Here is a 19935-nt window from a genome sequence, read left to right on the forward strand (position 1 = left end):
TGTTACACACACACATATATATTCATATATATATATATATATATATATATATATATATATATATATATTCACAAAAATAAAACAAATAGGTTATGTAAATTAGCCAGCGAAAAATGTAAATTTTTATTGTAACTAGGCCTGTCGCAATAATCAATATATCGACTTATGACGCAATATATGTACATGACCTCAATAATTTTTGGTGACGCAATAGTATTTGGATAAATTTATATTTACATATGATTATATATATTTTATTCACAAAAAAAAAAAAGAAGAACTTGCCAATTACCATTATGACTTTCAATTAACCAAGAAAAGATTTTAAACGAATGATGATGAAGACCTTTTTTTTTTTGGCCAAATTTCACTCAAATTTTCATAGGTAAGGATATATATCAAACAAGCAATTAACATTGTTTTAAATACTGATTTTTTTTCTCTTTTTAAACTGCAAAATCAGTCATAGCTTGGCATCTTTCAGGCAAATATTTATTATGCCCACGAAAACATGCTTGAAATATTCTTCTGAAGTTTAAAGGGATTGAATCTCATAAGAGAGTATAAGAGTATGTCTTAACCCCTGGAGAGTGGCGCTGGTCTTACGCCCAGATTGACTAGCAGAAGGACTCACCCCATCTGAACTGCATCACATGACCAGACGGGTCAGGCCTTCGGGGAGATTACTGCTAGTATGCAGCTTTAAAATCCAGACAGACACCCCCACCACCCTTCTCCTTAATACCCAAACCTGAGTACCACGACCCCTCACACGGCTTTCACTCAGCGTGCCGCATCTGAAGGCATTCATCAATCCTTCAAACTCTAAAAACATCCACGAACACCAGCGGCTTTTTGAATGCTTGTTCTGAAATGGTTTAAAATTCTACCAGAAAATGGAAACGTTTAGAGTTTCTTAAATTTACATACTCAAGTGACCATTATCTAAACATAAGGATCTTAGTCGATCAAAGCCAAATGCTTATGTCAACTGTTGAGTCTTTTTATCTCAGCTCATATTTTCTTGTCCTTTAATTTCAAAGAGTTTTATCGTGTTGTGTGAGTTTGTGGAAGTGGCTCTCTGAGGTCAGGCCAGGGTCTGATCTCGTGGAGCAGACAAAAGCACCAGGATGTTCCTGAACAAAAGGCCACTTCCTGTAAGATGTCTGGGTTCTCTGTCGCTATGCAAACAGTAGCTGGCTTAAAAAACCCCCCCAAAAAAAACAATTATAGCATTTGAACCTTTATCATTACATCTGTATTTGGTTCTTAGTTCGCTATAATAACTATTTAAACTTTAGTTCCAGGTATAAGAAACGAAGAAAGAAATCAAGTACACTATGGTTCAAAAGTTTGAGGGCAGTGAGACATTATTTATTTTATTTTATTGATTGATTGAAAGAAATAAAGTAACAAAGGAGTAATGGCTGTTAAAAACTCAGATTTGTTATAAAAGGAATAAATTACATTTTAAGATATATTAAAATAGAAATTAGTTTTTTTTTAATTGTAATGATATTTTGACAGTACTCCTGTTTTTACTATATTTTGTTCAAACAACTGCAACCTTGATGTTTTCTTTCAAAAACATTTGATAAATCTTATCGACCCCAAATGTTTAAACAGTAGTGTACATCAACCTTTCCTGATACATGTATTTTCAAAAGATTTTTTTTTTCCTCTTGTTGCAGTTTTTAAGACTTTTATAGGTTAAAGCTGCTAACTTCGACTTCTCAACACACGTCCCCCTGGACCGAAGACAGGTGCGTTTAACACTGGTACATGTCAAACAGATCATTTCAAGTAGCTGATTGCAGATAGAAGAATTAGACCGGGAAGCCGGCCTAGTGTTTTGATGCATGCTCTGGCCTAGATGGACAGGCCTATAGTTCTGTTAGAGAATATCATGCTCTTTGTCAATGATAAATTCCTATCAGCCAACCGCACTCAAACCCACATGCAGATATATGTCCATAGTTCATCATCATCATAAAAATAAAAAGGTTAGCCATGATTTGACTAATCCATGTGACTCGTGACTTGTGAAATAAAATGGAATATGAATATAATAAAATGATCTAAAAATATTATACTTTATATTGTATTTTCAGAAAAAATGACTAAAACTTAAATAAAAATGAAATCTATATAGAATTATATAAAAAAACACAAATGATCAAATTACATAAAATTACTAATTCTTAAAATTAAAATGAGATCTGAAAATATAAATATGAAAGCTAATTTAATGAATATAAATAATACTAAAGCAACACTGATTTGCTAATAAAACCATGGTCATGAAAAGAACTGTGTGAAGATCCCTCAAAATTTCCAAGGAATTATCGGTTTGAAATGAAAGTTAAGGTAATGACTTTTCTTTTTTAATTTTAAGGTGAACTATTCATTCAAACTTAATGCTAAATTACTAAGTAAGTGATATTACTTCTCACATAAGCAATGTATTTCTATAACATAAGCTGCACATCTGATTTTCACTATATGATCAACAGACTCGGTTCACGCAAAACTACAATATAAAATCTTGTTTCTTTTTTTTTAATTTTCAGCTTTATTTAAACTTAATGCACAATTACTAAGTAAGTGATATTACTTTAATAAAAAATAAACAATTTATTAAATAAACAAGAGGAAAAGATATTGAAAACAATTAGCTGCACATCTGATTTTTGCGAACAGACTCGGTTCATGCTGAACTACAATATATAAAATCCTCTTTTTTTTAATATCTCAGTGACAATTTCAAGAAAAAAGATCCTGGTGTGAAGATGTATTTGATTCCCAGAGTGTGTCTGCGCATGATGTATTCCCATCAATACAGCCACCGCCATGTCTATCTGCATCAGCGCTTTCTGATTTCTTTATGCTTTTCTCCTCTTTTTCTCACACCCGTCCTCTCGCTGTCTCCCTTTCCGGCCCTTCCTCTGTCACCATTTGTCTCTGTGTCTCAAAGTATGCCATTACTGTCTCCATCTGTCCATCAAGATAGCTTTATGGATATCTTTCTTTTCTTTTAGACCGCTTTCTCTCCGTTTTCACTCTCGGGAATGAGTCAGCAGCGCTCGAGGCGAACGGCCGGTCTGCCCTCACGATATTCAGCGAACGGCTGACTTATGTTACACATTCGATGGTGTGACAATATGGTAATACAAATTAGCCGGCTTCTCAAATTTCTTGGCCAGATGAGGCACATGCCACACCAGGGCCACCCAAATGCTTTTATAGCAAGACCTAACGCTGCCGGTCAGACTGACCACCTTACGGCCATCTGTGTGTGTGTGTGTTGAGTTATCAGTATCCAACCGCCGGGCCCCTCCTCCCCGTTTCCCACAAGACCCCATGCTGTCACAACAGACATTTAGCAGCTTTCACGCTAAAGGGCCACGGGGGGCTTGCTTCCTTCCTTCTCCACTTCCTCCTTCTGTTTTCCGCTTCCCCACTGTCTGTTTCACTATATTTTGCGGGATGCCCTCTACAACGCCTTCTTTAACTTTATTTCACAGCTAATTATAGACAAAAACAAGACAGCACAAGAGGTGAATCTCACAATGGCTCTTAAGAGGGAAAAAACACACAGGAAAACAGAGTCTAAGGGGCAAGACGTAAAAATAGAAAATGCCAGGAAGCATTAAAGATGTTGTGCGGGATAATTATAGTTCAGGGCCATTTTATCTTTTTAGATGGATGCTAGGAAAACAGGAAGTAGGGCAGAGGTGCAGCTAAATGGGCTGCCCAATAGAGCGCGAGGCTAGCGATTCCCACAGCAGCGCTAGAAAAACACAGGTTCCAAGAGGATCAGAGCATCCGAGGAAATTCAAACACACGGGGATGGAGTATGGGAATGACGCGGAGGTGCTTTCTCAGGCCGCTTGTTTACTAGTGCGCAGTGGCACAGAAATGTCATCAAAAGAGCTTTAGAAGTTCATGTGGATTCAAAATGTCATATTTACAGTACTTTAAAGGGATAGTTCACCCAAAAATGAAAATTCTGTCAATATTTACTCCTCTATTTACCCTCATGTCGTTCCAAACCCGCAAGATCTCCGTTCATCTTCGGAACACAAATTAAGATATTTTTGAAGGAATCTGAGTGCTCTCTGACCCTCCCATAGACAGCAAGGGTCCTTACACGATCAAGGTCCAGAAACGTAGCAAGGAGATCAGTAAAATAATCCATGTGAAATCAGGGGTTCAACCGTAATTTTACGAAGCTACGAGAGTACTTTTTGAGCGAAAAAAAAAAACGACTTTATTCAACAATTCGTCTCCTCCGCATCACCCTAGCGCCATTTTGGAGAGTATCCACTGAACGTAAACTGCGTATGCTGTTTTGTGAAAGCTGCGTCATGCGGATACGCTGTTTACGCCGTTTATTTAAGGTGCACAGATTTTAACGAAAACAACATATCCGCATGGCGTAAAATATATGTTTGACATTGTCAAACACTGATAAACAAACATAAATCTTCAAAAACAGAATGATGATGACGACAATGATGACAAATACAGAAAACAAAGCAAAGGAGTGACTGTCAACAATATGCAATTTTGATTGAAGTAATTGATCTTAAAATGTAAAACCACAAGAAATCAATGCGGAACTTACCATGGCGCGCCATATATTCGATAGCCCTTGACGGTGACGTCAGAGTCCTGCAGGTAAACACAGTTTGTCAGGAGAGACTGAACATTGTCAAAGTCCTCGGGTTTCAACTTGGACACGGAGGGAAAGCGATAGTAATCCTGCTTGACCAGCTCCGCCATGAAATCCTTATCGAAGGTCAGCTCATGATTCCCTGCGATCACCACTTTAAACTCGTACGGCAGGCCACCTGCAACACCATAAAAAACATACATGTTAAAACAGAACATTAACCCTAGATTTTCTTATTCAACAAATAATGGCAACTAAAGCACTGGTTTGGCAGAACTGTGACAATATATAAGTTGACATTTTTACAATAGTAGTGCAACCTAACCAAATCTCATTGGTCCAAAATCCTATAGGCTACCCCATAACTGCATATCTTCGGGTTGGACATTGTTGCACACTAGTTTGCATTCACCACTGACAGACATATTTCTTGTCAATGGAACTCACGTCTGGTCACATCTGAATTCATCACAAAAAATGCTCTGTTGAAGTTCATGTGAGGTTATTGCGATCCTGAGGAAAAGTCAGATAATGAAAAACAGGACTCTGCAAGTAGAAACAGGTCATTACAACAAAACATCTTTCTTTACCTCTCTATTCAGGCTACTGTCTATTCTCAAACAACGATATGGCTGGATATTGACTACAAGAACCTAAAGCTAAAACATATCAGAAAGACTTTTAGTCAAGGATAAAGGTACTGTCTGTGTCTTCCAAGCCACTATGGCCTTTCTTTTTCCTTCTACAGAAAGTACGGCAAAACTCAAAGGCCACCAAACATTTATTAAAGTCACGGCCGCCTCGTTTTCGCTTTTGTCTTCCTCACTTCAGCCTCCATCGTCACAGCAAAGCTCTTTTGTGCTGGTACATCAGGAAAATGCAACAGGGGAAGTTGTTCTTCACAGAACTCAAACAAAAAGAGCGACCCTCTCTCTCTATATGCCAATCCTTAGACAGGAAAACACACAGACCGTCTCTCAGTGGATTGCATAACACACAAGGAAGGCTTCAAATGCGGAGTGTGTTTGAGAACAAAACAAATCACAATATTTCACCTACCAAAGCAGATGAAACAAGGTGCTTTTCAAAGCAAAATGGGACTAAAAATGAAAAAGCAAAGACATAATAAAAGTCAAAATCCGGTGTGATCAGAAGCTCTATAATAAAATATGTCTGAAGGTGCTCTTCGCAGCCCATTATCTGTTCTCTTTTATGAAAGAGAACAGTGTGAAATAGCCACTTTAATAAAGGCTTTTCACAATTTGAATTGGAAGTGTGTCTTTTTTGGAAAACAATAAAAACCAATTAAATCTTGAACTGTAAAGGCATCAGAAAGGAGCAAAACGCTTGACCGAAAGTATAAAGAAAATAAAAAGATAACCCGATTTAAAAGTAAACACTTTCCCAGCAGTTTAATTTACTTTCTTGCTCCTTCCATGCGCTCGGCACTATATAGACTGGGATATATCATAAATTCCAGTCTATTCTGATAACAGGAGCCCATCTCTCAGCTCCGCGGTCTGCAATCAGCCAAACGCCATCACGGATCCATTTACATGGAGCTTTCCTGTCGCACAAAACCGAACCACAAACCCCCGGTGTACGAGCTTCGTGCCAGCCTCTCCATGGCGGAAAAAGGCCTAGAATGCAATTACCTCCCCACCAACTGCATCTTCTGCGTCCCCGCAGGGATTTTTACAACATTTTATTGCCATCAAAATGTATTTTTCGAAGAAGACTGCGGATATAAACTCTGTTTATTACTTTGAAGAAGCTACAGAGGAACATATGGGAAGGTATGTGGCGTACGGGAAAGCGCTTACAGTCAAAGGGATTTAGGTTTAGCCTCAGTGTTTGAATCTGATTTACATCAGAGGACCGGCGCGGGGCACAGTTTGGCAATCGCAGCGCGTAATGAATGTAAATCAAATTAGTGAAAATAAACTACACACCGTAAACATCTGAAACTGAAGGATGACTGGTAGGGAACATGTCTATTTTGTTGAAAACAGAGCGGTGCAATCACATTCGTCAAGTTTTTCGAACCGCTGCGCAAAAAAAACATGTGGGATTTGATGAATAGAATTAAAAACAAAGAGCACATGGCACCAGAAAGCCCAACAGCACAAATCACCAAATGTTCAATCATAAATTAAAGCAATAGTTCGCCCAAAACTCATTATTTACTCTTCATTATGTTTTTCCAAACTAGCATGACATCTTTTCTTCTTTCATGTTAACACAAAAGATTCATTTTTTAAAGAATATCCTGGTCACTCTTTTCGTATATTGAAAGGAAATGAGAACTGGGGGTGTCAAGCTCCAAAAAAAGGTCAAAAAGCATCACAAAAGCATCATAAAAATGACAATCTTCTTTGGGAATGAAACTTTCTTTTGAGTCAGATATTTCCAATGAATCAGTTTATTTGGTTCACAATACCTGTTTGAAAGATTTTTTCATGAATCTGGCCAATCCACAAAACAATGTATGACGAGTAAAAAATTTAGAAGAGATATTTTGATTTTAATTTAGTGTCTGATTAAGCCACAATGTTATGCTATTTTGCAACTTACTGCTTTTGCAAAATAGCAGCAACAAAGGCATATCATTATAGATTGTAGATTGATTGCATCAATACAGGTCGTGTAAACACATTTTTAAAAATTATAAATAAATTATATTTACATTAAACAATTCATCAAGTCTCACTGAAACAGATTTTAGAGTCTGAATTTATCTTTTCTATCTTTATCTTTTACAAAATGTAATGATGTTCTTGAGAGAAATACCAGTGGGTGATTCACGAGTCAGATGTTTCCAATGAATCACTTGAGTTGGTGACAATACCTGTCTGAATGATTCGTTCATGAATCTGACTGATTTGATTCTCGAGTTCTCACTGACTCAATGTTCAGGTCTCCGCAGTTATAAGGTCACTGGAGAGGAAGATTTTTAGCAAATAAGAACTCAAATTATGGCAAGTTTCATGAATCATATGGACTAATTTAAGACAGTTTTATGTTTCTTTTGTGTCCTTTGAGAAGCCTATTGTAAAGAGCAGGATATTCTTCAAAAATAAACCTTTCCTGTTTAATACAAGAACAAAAGTCATACAGGTTTGTAATGACATGAGAGTGAGTGAATAATAACAGGATTCTCATTTTAAGGCAAACTATCCTTATATCTCAGCATTGACTGTTTAAAAAACATGCAAACACTTTATTTTTCCACCCCTCACAACATTGCAAAACAAAGGAACAAAGCTGATCTATTGGACATTGGATCTATCGGCTGTCCTGCATTGATCAAAGAAATAACCAGTGAACTCAGACAAACAAAGTCAAGACCTAGAAAAGCTCCTTATTTACGGTGCACAGATCCATGTTTGCATCCGTGAATCCCGCACGGAGAAGTACAGGTCAGATCTCATGGGCAAGATATCGAGCAGAACTGAACTTCAGCAAAGAAACCTCATTCCCACAGAACGATTCCTGAGAATCGATCCCACTTATCAACAAAAACCATGATCAATGACAACGATTAGCGGCTGGGCTTTCTGTGCCAGAAAAACAAACAAAAGTGAGCTGCGCTTCACGAAAATGCATAGGGAATGAGGCAAATGCAAAAGAGAGCGAGGGAGAGAAATGACAAAACCGGCAGTATTTAAAAGGTCTAAAATAAACAACACCAATTTACCCTTGCAAGTTTAAAGGGGTCATATGATGCTGCTAAAAAGAACATTATTTTGTGTATTTGGTGTAATGAAATGTGTTTATGCGGTTTAAGGTTAAAAAAAGAGGCCTTTTATGTTTTTTTTTTCCTTCTGTATCATTTAGCCCCTACTGCTAAAGAACAAAGGAGCGACCTTGGAAAGAAACGCAGGCATTTATGTTACGGAACTCTCCAGAAAATATAACCGGAATGCTTTGGCTCGGACAATGAAAACACAAAGATCCTTTTTCCTGAAGATCCACTTCAGGCTCATCTGTACAACTTTCTTATAGAGTTCGTCAAAAGGCTTATATAAACTACTCCATCATCACGTCATGTTCGAGGGAACGATTTGTTTTAAACTGACTAAACTCTCCTCTCCAAAAATGTTTTTTTTGACAGAAGACAGCTTTCAGCCATCATGAGATTATCTATCAGCGCCCATCTGTGTGTTTACAACAAAAAGCGATGATGTGAAAAATTATTTAATCGTCAGGTTTCCTTTGGGACGTGAATAATAAGAAAGTCGGGAGCGTTCTCCGACCACCAGGCACTTCAAAAGCTGCCGGGTGTCACATGCCAGATACAAAAAAAAAAGTGGCGTCAAGTACGTTGATAGATGGAGGGATGGAAAGATTGCTGACAGCTCCCTCCGTTTCTTCCCTTCTGATGCACTATTTCAACCGGGTATGTCACGGGAATGATGGCGCGAAGGACAAACTAAGAGCCTGTGACATAAAAAAATCAGGCTCCTGCAAATACAAATACAAGTGTCACAGAAACTACTTTGAAATTGCAACTTGCCAAGATTTAAGTCACTTGTTATTTAAATGACCAACCAATAGTAAAATATAGTCATCTATTCTACAAGCTTCAGACACAAGTATACTGAAGGCATTTATAAGGACCACACATTGGAGAAAAAATAAAAAAGAGCAGCAATTGTTTTGTAGGCCCAAAAATGAGGATCTGAATACTAAATGATAAAACCTAAACAACCTGACAAACACAGTATTTTACAAAATATTTTGGTGGAATAGTAGAATTTTGCAAACACTATATGAGTGATGACTGACATATGAATCACAGAATCGAATTTCTGAATGAACCAATTTACTGAATCAACCCATTCAAACTAGGTAAGCTGCAAACATGCTGACTTCAACTTTCTTAGCAAGATTGTCTTTAAACAGCTGCTCAATCAGAAGAGTAGCTGAGCTGAAAGAGAAAAAAGAAGACAGATTATGCAAATGTTTACTATAACGCCTATTTTGGCAATACTGAGAATACAATCGTACTTGTATTATACGCTTTCTCACAGTGTTAAAACCTGTGTACTTGTGTAGAGTATTCGCAATATGCAAAAAGGGTTTAACTACTGTCATGCTACTAAAGAAATAAAAAGAAACTAATTTTGGTGCAGTACTTTTTAGGGCTGGGTAAAAAATATAGATATCTCGATTTTAACCGATTCTCATTTTTACGGAACGATATCGATTCTTAAATTCGATTTTTTGTTAATGGACAGAACATTGAAGGGTACTTCCCATCCAATAAATTGCAATAAGCATTGTGCTTTGGTACTTTTAATATGAAACAGTCTCAGATTTCAAATTCTGTCCATTGTATTGCAGTATTCAAACAATAAATGTCGTTTTGGCGCTGTTTAATGTGAAGTGACAGATCGCTGTAGCGCGTTCAACAGACGCAGCAGCACGAGGTGCACGTGAACTGATCATCTTCTTCATATTAATACCAGTTTCAGCACAAAATAATCATGACTCAACATCCAAAGGCAAGTTAAAAGAAAGAGTTCAACTTTACAAACCGTATCCTGTCTCATGTAATCGCTCAATCAGTGTTTCAGCAGCGCAAAGACGTCAATACAACAGCTTGCAAACAATGTCACGTAACGTCACATTTACCTCAGAAAAACATATTCGGTGTCCAGAAACTCATTAGTCAGATAGAAAAATAAACTGTAGACAGGGTCATTTTGCTAAATGAATGCACCATATAACATAGGCCTGGGCGATAAAACGGTATCGATATTTATCGACGGTACACCTTCTTCGATATCGATAGAAAAATTGTTCGATATAGCGCACGATATAGGCACGTGCTATGAGTGACGCAGACAGCACACACAAACACGAACACATGCTGAAATGAGTGCTGTGCCTGCCTGTGACGAGGAGATTGTCAAATTTAAAATAAACATTTGCATTTGAATGTTAGGTGTGCGTCAGGGAGTGTCATCAGTGGCGCGCGAGATGCGGTGATGATGATGTAAGTGACGTTGTTGCATTGTCTCATATGTTTTTAAATGCAGTCTGTGTGAATGGCGCTTCGGCTCTTTGGATTAAGCAATGCATAAATACATGATGCTGTTTTGTTCATAATTGTTTATGCAATTTACGAAATTATATTTGATTTTTATGAGTTAATTTAGACGTAATGCACGCTTTTGTAGAGTTACTGCCTTGCGTTGACAATTTAAATTCGCTTCATTATTTTGCTCATTGTGCCCTCCTGCGGCCTCGGGAGACAATTAGACCTATACAATAAAGACCTATTTAATCTGCATATAAAACATTAGAAATTAGATATTTGTTTAATTTTTATTGTGTTTGACTGTTAAAACAAAAAAATATTTGTTGTTTGTCTCAATAAATTGTGTTAATTATAAATACAGTGATTAAATTAAAAAAAAAAACATTTCTTTTGCTTTTTGTTTTAAAAAAGGTTATAAAAAATGTCAATAATTATCGATACCGAACGATATGAAACATTAGTAGCCCAGCCCTAATATAACATATACATTATAATTTTTTTTACTGTTCTTCAATGTTTAATTTGTTTGAATAAATCCATGAAGTTTTTATGACAGCCACCATTTAAATGTTTATATTTAAAAAAACGAATTGAAGTAGAAATATTATTATGTAATTATAATAATTGTAACTTTATTATTTTAAAAACTTCATTAAGTGTAATTTTAACAGTTGTACTACAATTTTACCCTTAAATATTATAGTAATGTAGTACCAACTGACTCATCTCATGTATATTTTACAGCATTAGTTGAGAGTTATTTTTTTCCTTGAGAAAATTTGGCATGTACTGTACCTGATATGTATCCAAAATAATCGTTATAGAATCGAATCGGTAATCGAATCGCAAGATTGTGAATGAGAATCGAATCGAGAAATTTATGTCAAAACCCAGCCCTAGTACTTTTATATTGAAGATATTTATGAGGACAATATCTTGTAGAAAATTCTCATAAAAACAGAGCAGTAACAGCTTTGTGGGCCCAAAAACATAAATACATAAACTAACTAATAAAACCTATAAACACTGCATTGAAAACAATGACAAACTATTTTGCTAGACAAGTAAACAAAGAAAATGTACAAAGACATTCGTCATTTTGCAAAGAATTTTGCAAAAAAACTATATACAGTGGGTACGGAAAGTATTCAGACCCCCTTAAATTTTTCACTCTTTGTTATATTGCAGCCATTTGCTAAAATCATTTAAGTTAATTTTTTTTCCTCATTAATGTACACACAGCACCCCATATTGACAGAAAAACACAGAATCGTTGACATTTTTGCAGATTTATTATTCTGTGTTTTTCTGTCAATATGGGGTGCTGTGTGTACATTAATGAGGAAAAAAAATTAACTTAAATGATTTTAGCAAATGGCTGCAATATAACAAAGAGTGAAAAATTTAAGGGGGTCTGAATACTTTCCGTACCCACTGTATATGATATGAATTAGTGAATCTAATATCTGAATGAACCAATTCACTGAATCAAACTGTTCAAACCAAGTTGCAACAGTATTGACTTTTAACTAACTTTGTTAGCAAGACTTTCTTTAAATCATTGCTCAAATAAAATAGAAAACAGACAGTTTATGCTAATTTTGGCCAGAAAACCAATTGAGAATACAGGTCACTGCATGGTCTGACACATTTCAGAAATATGCACGATATTGAGTTTGCATAGTTGGAAGTGTCTGTGTTCATGTACTTGCGACAGTAATCGCAATACAGCATGACACGTTTCGCAATGCTTGCTAAATTTCTACTTGACTGAAATACTAGCATCTAAAAGCGTTATTTTGAAACCAGCTGAACTAGTGTTATATTAAAAAAAGTTATATTTTGCAATTTTAATACTTTTTACTTATACTGAATATTGCTTGTGGCGCACGGCTCATGTAGAGAGGCCACATGGATACACATACAAACAGTATGACAAAACACAGGATTCGCTGGTCTGAAGGTCAGCGGTGTGAGCGGCTTCACGGGTCAGTGTGATCTCTTTATGGCTGCGTCAGGTGCCAGCATCCCAAACCCTCAGACCGGGACTCCCTGGCGCCAACAGAGCTCTGGATGTCAGAGTCGGCAAGCGTTTGATTTAATCACATGTGTTTTGATCTACACCTCAACCAAAGCACAGGATCAAATAGGACTTGAGGTGCAGGATTTACTACATACATGCTCAAAACAATACAGAAACTTCCTAAACTACATTTCTAAGAACACAATTCTTCAAGAAACCAACTCAATTGTCACTAAGACATTTTTGTTGGACATGAACCATGGTAATACCACAGTATACAGTACTTTGAAGTAATACCACAGTATTTTGAAAAGAGTGGTAAAAAGAGTGGTTTTATAATTTTTATCTTTATTTCTTTCAGTCATGGTCAGTAAACAAAATACCATATGAAAGAAATATATAAACTCAAATAACCCACAGTTCAAATACCAAGAACTTTATGACTTTCTAACTGAAATGAAAACACATTAAAAGATGAATTTCCTATAATACAATAAGATTTGGAATGCATTACGAAAGCCAAGACTTATGCAAATTACAAACTCCATGCATGCTAACACACGCTGCATAACAGATCGTGTGTGTGTGTGTGTGTGTGTGTGTGTGTGTGTGTGTGTGTGTGTGTGTGTGTGTGTGTGTGTGTGTGTGTGTGTGTGTGTGTGTGTGTGTGTGTGTGTGTGTGTGTGTGTGTGTGTGTGTGTGTGTGTGTGTGTGGAAAATTCATTAGAAAAGAACAGCATCTATTTGAAATCTTTTCTAGCAAAATTTTTACTTTAACATTTAATGTGCCCTTGCTGAACAAAAGTATTGATCCTTGAAAAAAATATATATCTTGCTGACCACAAACTTTTGAATGGCACTGTACAATGACTAGATAAGCACATTTTGTTTTAGAAGAGAAATACTTCCATACATCCAAATCCAAAGTTAAAAGGTTGAGGAAAACCAGCATAAAAAAATCTCACAAAATGACTTGGAGTACCCAGAATTCCTCACTGAACAGAAACACACACAGCCCACTGAACACCTTCTGTTATTGTGATGGATGCCGTAAGGAGAAACTCAGCCTCTCCTGACCATTAGCTTCAGTCACTAAAACCTGTCACCACCACTTCACACATCGCTAAACCCTGTGCGTGTGTGAGGGTCAGCTGTGATGCAAGGGGTTAAACGCTGGTTAATCGCAGCTCTTTACCTAACCAGTCGTTAAACTTCTTGACCTCCGAGGGCAGGCCCAGCTCGGTGAAGTCCCCCGTGTGCAGCAGAACATCCCCGTAAGGCATCTGGATGCCATCTGTCCGTGAGTGTGTGTCCGACACACACACAAAACGCGTGTGGCCACTCGGCTTGGGACTGTCGTACGAGATGGGGTCCACCCTGAGAGCGAGAGTAAGTGACAGAGAGACAGATGGAGGGAGAGAAAGAGAAGTAGGGTATTTTATGAGCATGAAAATCAGCAGAAATAACTGTACACGATTGCTAGCCGGCTAGTTACATGAGCTCAGCGACGTGCTTCAAATCAGTCTGTCATTGCTATGCTCCTAACACGACAGAACAAACCAAAAAATAAAATAAAATGAGTGAATGAAGTAATCACTGTAGTGGCAAAAGTTTTATCTATAACAGATCCATGTGTGACAGAAACATTAAGGAACATTATTCATTGAATAACAGGTGTTGGAACTGAACCATATTTCTTATCATACACTAGCATTTTAAAGTCTGGGATTGGTAAGATTTTGTAATGTTTTTGAAGGAAGTCTCTACTGCTCACCAAGGCTGCATTTACATTATAACAGTAATATTATGAAATATTATTAGAATTTTAATTTAATAATTTAAATTATTTTCTATTTTAATTTATGATATCCTTCAGAAATCATTCTAATATGCTGATTTGCTGCTCAAGAAACATTTCTTATCATTATCAATGTTGAAAATAGTTGTGCTGCATATTTTTGTAGAAATATTTTTTCTTTAGGATTCGATGAACAGAAAGTTCCAAAGAAGAGAATTTATTAAACATCTGAAATATCCATATTGTCATTTTGATAAATTTTATGCATCCTTGCGGAATAAAAGTATTATTTTTCTCCACAAAAAAACAACAACAATTTGCCGACCCCAAACTTTTGACTAATAGTTTATAAATTATAGCCTAAATATTCTTGTATTAATTATCAATATCTAAATGAATATAAAAACAAACATAAATTATATTCTTATAATCTGGAATACAATCGTTATCAATTTTGTTTACGTCCATAAGTATGTAGGTAGGCAGACAAATAGAGCAATGAATAGATGGATAGTTGGATAGATAAACAGACAGATGGATATATAGATTTTTTGGAATTGGAATGCAAAAAAAAAAAAACTGTTGTTGCAGAAACATTTTCTCATTTGCATTCCATTTTGCGCAGGTTGGAAAATACAGAGTCGACAAAAAAAAAGACAGATAGAAAAAGAAGAAATATAGAGACATATATAAGGAAGAACAAACACAATAAGGTAAAACGAAAGAATGAAGAAAAAGAAGGAAAGAAAAAGCCACCCATTTTCCATCGTCACTGGCTCGTGTATCGGTCTGATTACATTTATATGACCGAGTCATATCTGAAATGAACCGCCTGCACAGAAAATCATGACACTTTAAAAAGGAGAGAGAGAAACAGGCGGACAGAAAATAATATTTGTTATTGATCACAATGCAGTAAATAAAAGCAGGCCCGCGCACTCACACACACACACACACACACACACACACATGTATATGAATCTATTAGAGTCAACAAGGTTTTTTCACATGGAAACAGAGCTGCGTATCTGTCGGTTCGCAGTCACCTGAACATGCGACTCACAGGATTCGTTTCACAAGCAAACCAACATTTTAATGCCAACATGAAATACAAATGGACATTTGCTTTCTTAATACACTTCTTATGAATTGTGAATGATTAACTGAGGCACATTTAAAAGAATGGCTTTTACATGAAAATCAAACCAGTGAGCATCAAGCATGAAGCCGGAGAAACAGTATTCCTGACCCTTAAAACTGGTTGACTCATTGATTTTTAAACATATTTTCATTTGAATAAAACCAATTTATTTACATGAAGCACATTTTTACCTAACAAAACATTTACCTCAAGGTGCTTAGCTTTCTAAAAGAAAACCGAAATCACCACAGCCACAAATATAGCCATGACCGGATAGAGCCTTTTGAATATTTGCTCATTGTTTTAAATATTCACTCAGTCTTTTAAATATTCATTAGGCGGGGGGAGAATAGAAAGGATTATTCGGACCAGGGGCTTATGGAGCCACTGAAATTGCATTAGAGCAAAACTGGAATGTGTGTGTGTGAGAGAGAGAGAGCGAGAGATTGAGAGTATGTGAAACTGAAAAAGGAAAGATATATCTTAGGAAACCGTCGTTCGAATCCACAGTAAAAGTATGGTAAAAACAACACTTAGATATGAGAAGCACAAACTTCCTCATGCCAGGAAAAGACCTTTATAAAACACACACGTTTAGACTCCGGATGCACCGTGGCTCTTTTATTGGATACATGTGTCATATTGCACAGGAAAGCGTTTTGATTTCTGTTCAAAGATACTCTATTTGACAGCGTTCACTTGATTCTTTAACCTTCAGGAACAACAAACGATTGAACTGTATCAAAGCTTCAAAAACAGCCACAGTTCATCTACTTCAGAGAGCCGAACACACGCATGCTATTTGTGGATCTCTCTTCATTCCTATGGCTTTTGTTAAATAGCACTACAAAACTAAGGTAGGGAACAATTAGCTGGTTTCTATTTGGACTTTTTTCCCTTTATAGCACAGTTAACATCACGACCCCAGTCCTCATGGGAAGAAATAAAGTGACAAGTGATTAAAGATATCCGATAAAAGGTATATCTGCCATACAAATCATAGTTTTTGTGTCAATCAAGTCACAATCAGAGCTAAAAATGAGTGACATTTTGTTGGTTGCTTGGTTTCTATTTCTGTATGCCGTGCTGGGTAGCTCCGCCCACTGCACACTCTCATTGGTCGAAAATCCTGCTGCACAGTATGTTAAACATCAAATATGTTCTGATTGGCTGTTTTGCATCGAGCAAGTGACACTCGAACTTTTCCAGATTATTTCTAACAGTCTATGAGCGAACATTGCATCCATTATCAGAGCAAAATAGGTTTAAAATCCACTTCTCTCAGAATTAAGCTTCTCTTTTTGAACCAGACTATTTCCATCAACATTTATATAGCCAGATCACATTGTGATCCCACCCACTCTTCATAACTGACAGAGGAAATGTTAGTCAATGTGCTTTACAGCACAGAGACACCTGCTGTCCAATAAGAAGAAAGAATAATTACGTTAGACCCTCCGTCCCCACCCCAGCACTCATTATGACATAATGATTGTCCGGTCAATAGCCGGTTAATTTAGAGCCTGACCTCTGGTCTACGGGTTTAAAGGCAGTGCTCCAACTGCTAATTAACATCAGATGCCCATTATCTGGGTTCTTATGCTAGTCAGAAACATTCATTTTACTAATATTACTCTTTGCTAATGTAAATGAAATCATTATCAAATTACAAAACGGAGACAAATCCAGACAAACAATTAATTGTAGATCAATATATCTGGTAAATGAGATGGTATTTTGGCATTGGTTTTTGAGGTTAAAATCTATTGACAATGAATGGATAAATCACTTGTTTTTAAAACAAACAAAAAAACAATAAATGAAATAAACAAATTATATATATAATATACATATAACTGATTTATTTATTAAGTACAATCATTTTAATTTTTTGTTTATTTTGAGCATTTCAGCATTTTTGCAAGTTTTTTTCCTTGGATTTTTGTGTAATCGTGTTTTTGCAATTATCTGAAAAAAAAAAAAAGATCCTGAAATGAAAAATAATAACCTGTTTTAATAATAAAAAAAGTCCTGAAATCAGGTTGATGCATTAATATTGAAAATAATATCATCACAAATATGATGGATAGATGTATGATAAAAATGTTATATTAATGTAATTCTTTAAACAACAATTATACTTACTGGAATAGTTTTTATTGATTTAACCTCACAAATATGACAACATCACAAATATGATAGACTGATGGACAGACGGACGGATGGACAGACAGATAGGACATTATATCGGTCAAATCTAAAACAAAAACAAAAATATTACAGCCATTAAAAGAAGACATGCAATTTCTTCATAGAAGGATAAATCAGAGCTCTGCACAGACTACAAGGAAATATTTCGCATTTCTCTCCTGCCATGGAAAGAATCCTTCTTTAATGTAGGAATTTGGTGAGAGAGTGACCGAGAGAAGAGCCAGAGTGAGAGATTGAACCCTCTGTGTACAGTATGAATATTTCAGAGGGCCGTGTTTTGTAGATGTGGGGCACAGGGCTGTGAAAAGAGTGCCCTGCAGTCAAGCCTTTGATGCGGATAGCACTGCCACAGCACTGATCTGCGGCAGGAAATGGACTTTTCAGGCTTATCTGCCTCACTCAGGGCCACGTGTGTGTGTGTGTGTGTGTGTATGTGTAAGTGTGTGTGTGTGAGATGTGTGTGTGTGTGTGTGTGTGTGTGAGAGACAAGCAGGGGCAGGAAGCTCCATGAACCAGGCCAAAGAATAAAAATGATAATGATAATCATCAAGAGGAGCCAAATATTTACTGGCTTTTCCACTCATGCAGCTCAGCTTGTACTGCTATTGGTGAAGAAACATCAAGCGGTACGTGCAGTCCACCACCTTCCCTCATACATAGCAATGAAATCCATTTCAGACAGAGAGACACAGCGTTTCTATCTTATCTTGTGCTTCTCAGCTGTCGGCGCTAATTCAATAAACTTCAGACTAACACAGAGAGCACAAAAACGAGAGAGAAAGAGAGAGAAGCTGGAAAAACAGGATGGAGGATGAGGATGAATGAGGAAACACTTCATGAACAAACATTTCAATTAGAACATGACAATTTGCAGCCCTTTTAGAAACCACTGTGTATTTCCACAGGTTGTGTTATTATTCAAAAATCTGCTGTATTGTAAGTCTAAAATCTATTTAAAATTAAAATCACAGTTTCATTTCATATTCCACCATCCTCTCAACTTTTCATGTTTTGATGTCATTTTCAGCCCTTTGCCAAAAAATATAATTGAGATTCACCACTGACAAGGATAAAAATGTGTAAAATAAAACAATAAGCCAAATTATTATTATTAGACAGGATGTGAAGTGTGGTAAAAATGACTAGCTATATTGCACAGCTTCCAGTGGATTATTGCGTCTATAAAAATGGTGACAATACCATATTGTATAATAAACATTAACTATGAATTATTATACTTATCAATTATACTTACTCAAATAGTGTATGTCGATTAAACTTAAATATATATTACAATCATTAATAACTACTAGTGGTCGACCGATATTGGTTTTTTGACAGCTGATACCGATGCCGATATCTTGGAAAGCAGGGTGTAATAAAGCCAATATAATTTTATTTATTTTAATTAATGTTTAAGAAATTTGAAATAATTTGAAAATGGATTAAAAAGTAAATGTGTTAAATAAACATACTTATACTTTAGATGACAAAGTATTTTTCACAAATAAACAAATATTTAATAAAAAATATAATAAAAAAAAGGAAGTAAACACTGTAACCAACAGGGCACTCAGTATTCTGGGAAGTTTGTGTGCATTGGGATTTGGGAATCATATTTTTTCCAAATAAAGCCAAGGTAACACTCATTTTACATACAGCACACAGTGGAAATGACATGAATATGGCAGTGGGCAAATGCATAAAGCGTAGCATAATTTGAAATCACGAGTTTAAAGTTTGTCGATCGCGCATCTCTAGTGAAGCTGAACTCTTCACCTGTCCGCATTACATTCACACGGACCGACTGTCACGCAGAGAACACGCGATCATGCAGGATACAAATGCACACTTCACAAGATCTCACAACTGGATCCGACTAAGTTTGCAAGCTTTGTGAAATTAAATGTTCATTAGTCATTCAAAGATTTGTTTAAATGATATAAATGCGTATTTGCTAAATGCTGACGGCAAACAAGAAAGTATAATGTTTATAATGTTATAATGTTAGCCTTTCTATTACTAATAATATAAAAGCAAT

General features: G+C 36.2%; 1 protein-coding gene across 2 annotated transcripts in view; it reads right to left on the reverse strand.

Moving 5' to 3' along the window:
- Window positions 1-19935, reverse strand: part of LOC107675606 (metallophosphoesterase MPPED2) — a 56421-nt gene that overhangs the window by 22553 nt on the left and 13933 nt on the right. For both annotated transcript variants that reach the window (XM_016470009.1, XM_016470010.1), the window contains exons 3-4: window positions 13940-14121; window positions 4628-4853 (exon numbers count right to left, since the gene is read on the reverse strand). In XM_016470009.1, coding sequence (XP_016325495.1) covers window positions 4628-4853; window positions 13940-14121 — 408 coding nt within the window. The remainder of the gene's footprint in view (window positions 1-4627; window positions 4854-13939; window positions 14122-19935) is intronic.

Source organism: Sinocyclocheilus anshuiensis, unplaced genomic scaffold (genome assembly GCF_001515605.1).
Source record: "Sinocyclocheilus anshuiensis isolate Anshui unplaced genomic scaffold, SAMN03320099.WGS_v1.1 scaffold1804, whole genome shotgun sequence".
In the NCBI taxonomy this organism is placed as follows: domain Eukaryota; kingdom Metazoa; phylum Chordata; class Actinopteri; order Cypriniformes; family Cyprinidae; genus Sinocyclocheilus; species Sinocyclocheilus anshuiensis.